This window comes from Cyprinodon tularosa, unplaced genomic scaffold, assembly GCF_016077235.1.
Source record: "Cyprinodon tularosa strain WSP-4 unplaced genomic scaffold, ASM1607723v1 ctg813, whole genome shotgun sequence".
Classification (NCBI taxonomy): Eukaryota; Metazoa; Chordata; class Actinopteri; order Cyprinodontiformes; family Cyprinodontidae; genus Cyprinodon; species Cyprinodon tularosa.
The window spans coordinates 224,471-235,504 of NW_024039578.1; the positions used below are offsets into that span (position 1 = coordinate 224,471).

Consider the following 11,034-nt stretch of genomic DNA (forward strand, 5'->3'; position numbering starts at 1 on the left):
TTATTTGAAGAGGTTTTTACTTATAGTTTTTTTCCAGTGTAAAAAGGTCATACTGGGACAACACTGGGTTGATTTAACCTTTTAACCCTTCATAGGGCACTCAGTGAAATACTTCAATAAATCAAAATTTCAATCCAATAATGTTATTGGAATCCAGGACAATACTTATTACCTTTGTAACATAAAAAAATCTGGATATTTTTATGGCAAAAATCAGTGTCATTGTAACAACAAGAACTTCCCCGAATATATATAAAAAAAAAATAAAAAAAGTGTTTCTATAAGAATTTAATGAAAAACACTCAGAGTGAAAGAAACACATTTTTCTTGGTCCAACATAACCTTAGAGGCATTAATGCTGATACTGGCACTGACATTTTTTAGTTTATAAACCTAAATATAATTGTTAACTAGGCTTATTTACTTTACTTTTTAACTTTTTGCCTTTTTTTCTTCACTTACCCTTTTTCCCCAACTTAATTTACAGTAGACTGGAAAAAATAGAAATCTAGATAAGTAATTTTTTGTTAAAATAAGAAGATAAAAGAGTCATTTTGGATCAAGACAATTTAGATTTAAAATAAGAAAACACAATTGCATTGTCTTATTTCAAGTCCATCTTATTTTAAGAGTAAAATACTCATTCCATGTTAAACTATCTCATTTACCTGCTCAAATTAAGGGTAAATACACTTAATTTAAGAAGTTTTTTACTTGTTTCTAATTAATTTTTCCAGTGTAGGTAATATATCATTCAAGAGCTCATCTAATTGGTCAAATGCAAAAATAAGATGTACGGCCATGCAGCAGGATCTTTCCATTTGTAAGGGATATGCAAGTCATGAGAAACGGTACCTTGCCCTATAAAAGGTTAACTGATAACCAACTTTCATTGCATGAAGACCAAAAGACTGAGAATTTGGACCCGAGTTCTGATGTTAAACCTTAAATCAACAGGAGGAGCCGTGGAAAAATAACCCTGTAATAACTGTGTTACACATGCGTGACGTTACATGGCTGGTCAGGATGACATCATCCTTTCCGTCTTCCTGAAGCAGCACCGGCTTGTATTGGAAACGATCTGATCAGAGGTCAGTTTTCTTCCGGTTAATAATCAGCAAACAAAGGCGAACCGTTTTCTGTCATAGAATCAGTGGATTCTATGGAAGCTGAAGCAGGACACTTCATGGAGTCACTGGATTCCCTCTAATTTCATCTCTCTGAATGCTGTGATTAACACGCTTTCTGCATCGCTCTGCAACACAGCAGCACCATCAGAACTTTAACTGGATCCAACATGATGGCTACTGGAGCTGGAGATCCATCAGACTGGTCTCTAACCAGTCTACAATAGTTCTGTCCTCTGGTTCCTGTCTCCTGATATAAATACAATTTTTTGATTAAATAAAATCTTAAAACTATGAAACAGAAATAAATCATATTTTTCTTCTTAGTGGTTTTTAAGCAAACAAGCATTGAAAAATTTATTTCCTGAAACTAAAGAGGCCTTCCTAGTTTCAGCCTCTCACCACAGGAAGGCATGACCATATATGGAACTTCATACAAATAGTTCAGGAAATAAAAAGCTTTTCTACCTGGAGACAAAACGGATGGAGTGAGAATGACATAATTTTACCAAATAACTTGTAGGAAGGGAAAAAAGGGAAGCAGAGAGGTTGGAAGAGGCTGCATTTCAACATCCAACAAAAACCGCCTGTTAGAAACAGCAACTCCCTAGAATCAAAGCTGATGATGTCACAACACATGAGCAGCAGGTGAGTCAGCAGCCAGACCATCACGTCACCAGTAGCTGTAGGACAGACGATCTGCTGACTGATCCTGAGCGTTTAGCTGAAACTCATCCTTTACTCTGTGACTGACTGCATCTGCTGTTTTAATTCTATTCAGTTTATTTCTATAGCGCCAATTCACATCATGTAACTTTCCAGTTCACCAGATCATCCAGTCAGATTGATTCAAAGTTTTCTATCTAAGGAAAACCAGCTGATTGCATCAACTCATTGACTCTTCAGCAATCCCTCACACTAAGCATGCTTGTAGGGACAGTGGAGAGGAAAAACTCCCTTTGAACAGGAAGAAACTCATGTTAAAAACTCCAGTTTAATGTGTAGCATGAAGCTATGTTTACACAAAAATCTGCAATTGTTCTGCATATTTAGTGACCCACCCGGGGGGGCGCTACATGCATTTCACCGCAGACCTCTTTAGGTTTAGGTTTTATTTTTGTGATGTAAGTGGACGGACTGGTGAATCACCAACCACATCCAGGTCCTGATTATTTACCCAACCAGAAAGGTTCAGATGTTTGCTTTGCATCGCTGACCAGCCGCATTTAGTCTGAACATAATCTAGTTTTACAGTCATCTTATTTTTTGTTACGAGAATTAGAGCATCTAAATTATTTTCTACTACTGTTCTTTACTATTTTCTGCTTTACTACTTTATTACTCCGTTTATTTAGGGACTTTCTGAATCATTTCCATTTTTATGAAGCTAATCTTGTTCCATTTTTCTTGCAAAGGACAGATTTTGTAAACAGGTGGGAAAAATGCAACATTTAAAAAATGATTTTTCATGTTTTTTCTTATAGATTTTGACAAATTTCATTCTTTTCCTAGCCCATTTCTATTGGTCTGCTGGATGTTATCAGCAACAACATCTTTATTGGTCAAGGAGGAGAGCAGGAAGTGAAGAAAATGTGATCCGTAAAATGCTATTTGAAAAGAATATATATAATGCTCTGAACTTCCATATCAATGCGTTTCTCCCACCGTGTTTACATTTGTTCACTGCTGCTCAGTTACTGTCTGAAAGCTGTAATAAACTTAGGGCTGGGTATTGTTCAAAAATTTTCGGTTCCGGTACCAATACCGATACCTTCACTTCGATACCGGTTCCTGAACGATACTTTTTTTGATACCAGTTTTATAATATCAATTCGAGAAAAAAAAGAAAATTACACAACATAAAAAAGTACAAATCTTGAGTTTTATTTTAAGCTCTGTTTTTTCCATTTACATTTTTCCTCTTACATAAAAAAAAAATTCAGTGTCTAATATTCACTGTTACATTGTGAGGACCTTTTTACTTAGCAGTTTTCCTTTAGAAAAATGACCATGTCTGACAAACAAGCCCGTTGAATGGGATCCTATTGACAGCGCACCGCTGGTATGGGGGGGGTCTGAGCGGCTCCGACAGAAATATTGAAGGCAGGATGAACTGACTGCACTGATTACGTTTTCAGGTGGATTTTCCCACTTAAAAACATAATGAAACTACTTTATTCCCACTGATCACAGCAAATATAGCTGCAAGGCAAATAAAGGATAGAGTATCTCCGCCCAACGCGCGTCTGACCCACTTTGCGACCGCGCAGCCAGAGCAGCAAAGCTTCTTCAGCCGCGCGTCAGAAGCTGGTACAAGCAGCAAAAAAGAAGCAGCAGACGTGATTTTGCTGCTCCTGCTGCGTCCAGTTTGAAAGCAGCATTCTCCAATAGTGTCTCGCATTATTCACTCCGCCCTGGCTTTGCTCTGCCCACGGGCTGCTGAGAGGAGGATGGTCGCGCCGGCTGCGGTCCGCTCTTCTTGCAGTCAAACACCGAGCAACTTTCCGGTCTTAAATTGTCTCCGTGCACGATGTATTGCATTGTGCACTATTAGCATCAGTCTTAATAAAGTGAAGCCGCACTTTTGACCTGGGGGGCATTTTAAAGGGGTTCCACGACGCTCACAACCAGTTCACAACAGATACACATGAACCCTGGCTGTAGGCGTGACCACCTGTGTATTTTTCCTGGATGACGCAATCACGTTAAGTGTTACAGCCAATCACCGAAACTTGGTACCGAAAGACGAGGCGTGTTTCGGTACTCTGTAGAACCGAAGCATTTCGGTCGGTACCATAAAAGTACCGAAGTTCGGTACCCAGCCCTAAATAAACTAAATGTCATTTTGTATACTTCATGTATAAAATGACAATAAAAGTTGTTAAAATCTAAGGCTAAATGGACCGTAGACGTGGGAGCAGTGAGCCTCCTGGGACCGGCTCCAGGTCGGATCCGGCCCAATCATTCCTGGATCTTATTTTTGATGGATTTCTCTACCAGCCTGAAAATAAATGAAACGGAGCCGTTTTAAAGGTAAAGGCTCTTTATTTCTGACACCTGAACCCGTCCAAACCAGAACAGCATCAAACTGGGCCGATCCCAGTTTGGTTCCTATGTCATTCCCGGCTGAAGGTTCTGGTTCCTCCTCATGTCGGACTCTGAGCGGCTCCGCTCTGTGACCAGTCACATTCCGGGTTCTCCTTCCAGCTGGCCTCCTGGGTGTCGTAGACCTCCTGTGGATCAGAACCGGTCAGAACCGATCGAAGGCTCCGGGCTCAGCAGAAAGCCCGGCTCGGTTCCTACCTTCTTCCAGATGGGGACGCTGGCCTTCAGGTGGCTGATGCAGTACTGTACGGCCTGCTGGCCGGCGTGGCGGTGCGGAGACGAAATCGCCATGACGACGCTGGCCTCGCCCACCTTCACCCACCTGAGGGAGGAAGTGAGAAGGTTGAGTTGCTGCGGCAGAGGCGGTGACATCACGGCGGGCGGAGCCTCACCCCAGGCGGTGGTGGATGCAGACGTGCATCAGGGCGGGCCAACGCGCCCTCATGTCCGCACACAGCCTGGAGAACTCTGATTGGACCATGGGCTCGTACGCCTCGTACTCCAGACCAATCACCTTCCTGCCGTCCACCCGGTCCTCTCGGGTCGTACCTGCAGACATCAGAGAACACCTGTGGCCACCGGTTTGTTTTGAAGGGACACTTCCTGAAACGGGTCAGGTGACGCCTAAGCCATCGGTTCAGACCGACCCTGCTGGACCTGCTGGTTCTGATCCGTTTCCTTTTTGTTGTTCCAAGCTTTCTCTGGTGATGAAAGAAGGGATTCTCTAAGCAGTCGGGTCACCTGATCTGAACCCGATCTGAACCCGATATGAACCTGATTAGAACCCGATCTGAACCCGATCTGAACCTGATCTGAACCCGATATGAACCTGATTAGAACTCGATCTGAACCCGATCTGAACCCGATATGAACCTGATTAGAACTCGATCTGAACCCGATCTGAACCTGATCTGAACCAGATATGAACCTGATCTGAACCCGATATGAACCCGATCTGAACCCGATCTGAACCAGATCTGAACCTGATCTGAACCAGATATGAACCTGATCTGAACCCGATATGAACCCGATCTGAACCCGATCTGAACCTGATCTGAACCCGATCTGAACCCGATATGAACCCGATATGAACCCGATATGAACCCGATATGAACCCGATCTGAACCCGATCTGAACCAGATATGAACCTGATCTGAACCCGATCTGAACCCGATATGAACCCGATATGAACCTGACCTAAACCTGATCTGAACCTTATCTGAACCCGATATGAACCCGATATGAACCTGACCTAAACCTGATCTGAACCTTATCTGAACCCGATATGAATCCGATATGAACCTGACCTAAACCTGATCTGAACCTGATCTGAACCCGATCTGAATCCGATCTGAACCCGATCTGAACCCGATCTGAACCTGACCTGAACCCGATCTGAACCTGACCTGAACCTGATCTGAACCTGATCTGAACCCGATCTGAATCTGATCTGAACCCGATCTGAACTCGTTCTGAACCCGATCTGAACCCGATCTGAACCTGACCTGAACCTGATCTGAACCCGATCTGAACCTGATCTGAATCCGATCTGAACCCGATCTGAACCCGATCTGAACCTGACCTGAACCCGATCTGAACCTGACCTGAACCCGATCTGAACCCGATCTGAACCCGATATGAACCTGATCTAAACCGGATCTAATGTTTAATAATGATGCAGACAGACAGACTTTAAGTGCAACTTCTGCTATTTTAAAGACTAAAATACATAAAAAAAATATTTACAAAATGAAATGGTTATGCTGAAGAAGCACTTCTCTAAATATTTTTTTTTTCAAAATAAAATCAGTAAACAATAAAACGGATCCTTAAAGTGGCGGACAAAGTACTCAACTAAAGTACCCGAGTAAAAGTATTGATATGGTCAAATCTAACTCCAATACCCCCCAAGTTCACCTCCCCCGTTCTACCTAGAAACACAGAGACGGCTCCGCAGGAGGGGCTGCTGACAGAGTCCACCACTTCCTGTACCGACAGCCAATCACGGCTCAGCCTGAAGACGTCCCTGGGTTCCTCCGTCATGTCTGTGAAGAGACGCCGGCGATCAGTCGTGATTCGGAGCCCGAGGGGCCGTCTAACTCCTCCCTCACCGTCTGCTCTTTATCCTCCACTCAGCGGCGGCACCACCGCCACCTCGTCTCCGTCTGCCAGAGTCACCTGCTCGTCACCGATGGCAACGTACTGCTGGCGCACCGCCAGGACTACGTGGCCCTGGAGTTCCTTTAGCCTGTACGACGACAACAGCACGCGTGTTAGAACCGTCCCATGTTGAGCCGTCACCTCATGTCCCAGCAGCTGGTACCTAGGCTGTTTCCGTAGCAACAGAGCCCACAGGTCTCCACTGCTGATTGGTGTCGGCACAGCGACAAGCTCCTCCTCTTTCAGTCCGGTCAGCTCTGCGCTCTTGGCGAAGTACAGCACGGTCACCTGAAGAGGAAGAGAAGGAGACGCCATGGGGCAGGGGTCGGCAACCCGCGGCTCTTTAGCGCCGCCTTGCGGCTGCCTGGAGCTTTTTAAAAAATTCATGAAAATATTTTTTTGTTTGTTTGTTTTAACATAGTGTGCAGGAGGTCAAACAAATATTAATTAGGTTTTCCAATGCTGGAAACATTTGTATAATAAATGTAAACAGAGATCAGTGGTTATATCCTGCAGAACGTTTCAGCGCGGCGCAGCGCCAGGCAGGTGGCTGCTGTAAACAAAGCGGCGGGCGTGTCTTAGACCATGAATCCCAAAGGGAAAAAAGGAAGATAACTGATGAGAAAAGGGAATTCAAAGAAAAACGGAACGAATCGTTTGCTTTCATTATCAATGCGGAAAGATTGCCTGCATGTTTGCTTTGTAACGAGGTATTTCCAGGGAAGGCTAAATCTGCAGCCCACCACCAAATATGGGAGGGAGAGAAAAAGTGCAACTGCAGAACTTCTGGATAAATTACCGTATTTTAGCGACTATAAGGCGCATAAAAAGGGGGAAGTGTGGGCGTGGCTTGTGTATAAAAGAACAGGTATGTGCTTTATGCAGAACATTGTTGTCATAGCAACCCTGAAAATGGCAAAGAGACACTCCTACGAAGCACAGTTTAAACTGAAGGCTATCAGCTACGCAGAGGAACACGGAAATCGAGCAGCAACAAGAGAATTCAAGATTAATGAATCGATGGTTCGCAGGTGCCGCTCACTTTCGACATCCCGGTGAATCACACGGTGGAGAAGAAGGGGACCAGCACGGTAGCGATACACACAACGGCGTATGAAAAGGCGTCGTTTACTGTTGTGCTTGGCTGCCACGCAAATGGACAGAAACTGCCGCCTATGGTGATTTTTAAAAGACTTTTCCTAAAGAGACTTTTCCAGCTGGAGTCGTTCAGATACAGATGATGACTTTGATGGGTTTGATTAATACTTTGTAATAAATACATGAATAAAGCTCAATCATACTCAGTTTTGCTCCCGCTCTATTTTTAAATACGCAGTAGAGGTATTTAAACGTAGTAGAGGACATGTACCTGTATATAAAACCTGCGCCCTATAATGCGCCTTATGTGTGTGTTAAATACAGTAATGGCACACATAACTTACCTTATGCTAAGGAAAATACGGTAGAGGATAGCAAAGATAGATTTAAGGAGTAGATTGCATCTCCAAACTCCACTACTGTTGCTGGTTTGGTTGCAAGCCTAGAAAACCTTTTATAGATCGAACAGGTGGCGCTATGATGCAGGGATGGGAACTTTCTTCCATTTTTTTTCCCATTTCATCAAAATAAAAAATATCAGCAAGGAGCGCTGGTGACGGAGGATGTGGGATTTCAGGGTCAGAGATGCTCTGCTCTGATGGATGATGGATGGACTCAATCAGCTCCTCCCAACAGAAACACGTCCACCATAGAAAGATTCCCTCATTGCGTTTCTATAATTTCATCAATGCAACAAAACCTAAGGATAAACATTTAATCTATCCATTTTCCACCAAGCTTTATCCCTGCTGGGATGGCGAGGGGTGCTGGTGCCATCTCCAGCTGGCTACGAGCGAGAGGCTCGCCAGTTAAACATTTAACCATGAATACTTATTATATTTTTAAGCCCACTTAGTCCGTTATAGCTGGCTAATCTACTTAGAGCCCGTGTTGCTATATGAGGCTTATAGAAGACTAACATTTTTGCGGCTCCAGACGGAATTATTTTTTGTTTTTTTTGCTTCAATGTGACTCTTTGAGCAGGTTGGGTTGCTGACCCCTGATCTAGTGATTCTCACCACCCCAGAGCTGCTTTAAAACATTCAGCTTGTGTGCATTCCTGACTCTCAACCATCACAGCTTTTTCTTCCACTCAACTTTCCATTAAAATCAGTAGTTAATACAGCTGGAATAATAAATATCATAAGTATAAGGAAACACCCAGATAAATGTAACCCAGTAGAGGAAGGTGCAACGTTTAGAAAGCAGTGATACCAAGAGGCCGAAGCTCCATGGAGACCTACAGCATGAGGAACATAGAACCTCATTAAAGAGGCGCCAGAATTATCATCCAAGGAGCCGAAAGTCAGCAGGAATCTAAAGTTATTCCAAAATGAAGGAAGCCTGTATGGATCCAGCAACATCGATGCGTCGGTGCATGCGTATCGGTGCGCATGTCGATTCAAGAAAGTCATGTGACCGATACAGGAGTTGTTTCTGACTGACTGACTCACTAAACTACGATTAAAAACCTATCTGTCAACATGATGCATCTGCTAAAAAATAATGTCTCTTCTTATGCCGTTTATCATTAAAATGATCAAGAATTTTGGAGCCTGAAAGGAACAGGAACGTTTCAACCGTTGTGTTTTTATTTTAATTTTCTCATTGTGTCATCCTTTTCTTCTCAGTTATCAATTAAAGTTAATTGAGATAAGTTGACTGATAACTGAGATTTTCATGTTATGATAAATGTTTACATTATTTATTGGCTGCATCTAAAAATATCAAAGATATTTTTATTTTAAACATAGATATGAAATAATACAATATAACCTACAATAACTTAAGTTATATCGTACAACTAGCTCATCAAATCAATCAGATCTCCTGCCTGTAGTGTCTTTAAATGTCCAGCAGGGGTCAGTATCATTAACCCATCATTACTGTATAGATTGCTGTAAATATTTACACTTAATGCAACTTTCTTTTATTATCAGACAATCTTGTTATAAATACTCCTGAGTCTTTGTACTTAATTTGTGCTAGTAGAAACTAGCAAGAATGTTTATTTAATTTGGCCAGGGATAAAAAAAATAAATAAATACTTTTTTGCTATAATTTAATAAAACATATTATTTATATTTTTCACACTTAGAATTCATCAGTTTACTAAAGATTAATCCCTTAAATTGTAGCTGAGTTCAGTCCAGAGAGGTTCTGGTGGTCTTTAGGGGCCCCTGGGGGCCTCACATGACCCTGCCTTCACAGTTAATGGGGGTGTGACCTGATTAGCTCCGCACGCGGACTTTGAGATCTCGTGCTTGGCATCAGGGACAGACGCGCTGTCCGCTACCGCGCTTCAGAACTTGGTTCGGATTTTACTAAATTTAAGGATTTCTGCTTTTCCTGAACACCTGACATAGAACGGAGGTTATCATCATATTAAGACGATGACCGGATTCCATTCGGCATGGAAAGTCCTTGTTAATAAACCTGTTCTTACCTCCCTTACATCTCAGTTTAAAGACGTTTTTGTCATACGAGACGTTAAATAGCTGCTAGAATTAGACGAAAAGTTATAGGAGTCTGGTATGAAAAGCTCACCTGTGCAGACATGAATCCGCCTGCAGATGACAAAACACACCTGAGCAAACTCTGATGACAAACTCCTTCTGCTGCTTCTTCGCCGTCTTCTTCTGGTTCTATCGCTGTTGTTAACCCAACTCTATCGGTGCATTACTGCCACCAGCTGGACATATGAGCGAACAGCAGTTTAACAGAGGAAATTCAAAAGTGTACTCCCTAATAACTATCTATCCATTTAAAAATTAATATAATTTGATATTCAAATAAATTTAAATCAGTTCCACAGATATTATTTCTAACAGTGAGGTTTTTCCTTCCTGGTTTATAAAGTCTACTGTACGGATTGATGGAAATTAGAGTGTAGTGATTATTTTTTTTACAAAACTTAAGAGTTATCTGGGGTGTGCTTTGGTGAAAGAAAAGAAAAAGTGATCAAAACAAAAGGTGAATTTAACTTAAATAGTCACTTGATGTACCGTGGATTCTGGCTTACGCAGTCCAAAAGATCAAAATGCAGTTCTTTGTTTTATTCCTGTGTTCAGACCAAACAGGTTAGAGGCTTCACGGGATTCTGCTTTTGCTCTTACCTTAATTAATGCACCTGTTAATTGACTGACAGACTGACAAATGATGACAAAACCGGCTGACTGGGACTGGAAAAAACCACATGACCACCCATGTGCATTATGAGCTCCCTAAAACCTACCTATGAATACTGTGAAACACCTTTATTTATCCCAAGCTAAAATTAATTAACTAATTAAGTGAATCACTTACCAAAAACCTATTCCAAATAACAGGGCAAACTAAATAATCCAAATTCTTAGATTTACCTGAAAATGGCAAAATAGCTGAGTCGATGTGAAGAAGAACAAATGCAAATAGAGCCGGTGAATGTAGAGCAATTAAAACATTTATTAAAAGAAAACCAAAACAAAGATCAAAGTTACACGGATGCAATAATGACGGCCGCCGCAGTGAGATCTGAGACGGGACGTACTGTTTCACGGAGAAA

The 11,034-nt window shown here is 42.2% G+C and overlaps 2 protein-coding genes across 3 annotated transcripts; both read right to left on the reverse strand.

Moving 5' to 3' along the window:
- Nucleotides 1-4,152: 4,152 nt before the first annotated feature.
- LOC119774470 (molybdopterin synthase catalytic subunit) lies at nt 4,153-6,480 on the reverse strand. Of its 2 annotated transcripts, none has more exons than XM_038271993.1 (5): nt 6,344-6,480; nt 6,164-6,277; nt 4,625-4,781; nt 4,431-4,554; nt 4,153-4,360 (listed from the first exon to the last, which is right to left on the reverse strand). In XM_038271993.1, exons 2-5 carry the CDS (start codon nt 6,273-6,275, stop codon nt 4,274-4,276), a joined length of 480 nt encoding a protein of 159 aa, XP_038127921.1. In that variant the 5' UTR covers nt 6,276-6,277; nt 6,344-6,480; the 3' UTR covers nt 4,153-4,273. The 2 variants fall into 2 exon arrangements, with proteins under 2 accessions (XP_038127921.1, XP_038127922.1); XM_038271994.1 differs by having other exon boundaries at nt 6,164-6,278; nt 6,347-6,479.
- LOC119774471 (molybdopterin synthase sulfur carrier subunit) lies at nt 4,753-10,144 on the reverse strand. Its single transcript, XM_038271995.1, has 5 exons — nt 10,038-10,144; nt 6,556-6,680; nt 6,344-6,480; nt 6,164-6,277; nt 4,753-4,781 (listed from the first exon to the last, which is right to left on the reverse strand). Exons 1-3 carry the CDS (start codon nt 10,047-10,049, stop codon nt 6,354-6,356), a joined length of 264 nt encoding a protein of 87 aa, XP_038127923.1. The 5' UTR covers nt 10,050-10,144; the 3' UTR covers nt 4,753-4,781; nt 6,164-6,277; nt 6,344-6,353.
- Nucleotides 10,145-11,034: the final 890 nt, after the last annotated feature.

What these genes read in the sequence shown, in the direction of transcription:
- LOC119774470 (XM_038271993.1), bottom strand. Translation starts at nt 6,275, where the DNA reads ATGACGGAGGAACCCAGGGACGTCTTCAGGCTGAGCCGTGATTGGCTG. An exon ending in AGCCGTCTCTGTGTTTCTAG is followed by an intron (nt 4,782 to 6,163) that starts GTAGAACGGGGG and finishes TGATGTCTGCAG; the next exon opens with GTACGACCCGAGAGGACCGG. An exon ending in TGCATCCACCACCGCCTGGG is followed by an intron (nt 4,555 to 4,624) that starts GTGAGGCTCCGC and finishes TTCCTCCCTCAG; the next exon opens with GTGGGTGAAGGTGGGCGAGG.
- LOC119774471 (XM_038271995.1), bottom strand. An exon ending in TTGCTACGGAAACAGCCTAG is followed by an intron (nt 6,481 to 6,555) that starts GTACCAGCTGCT and finishes GTCGTCGTACAG; the next exon opens with GCTAAAGGAACTCCAGGGCC.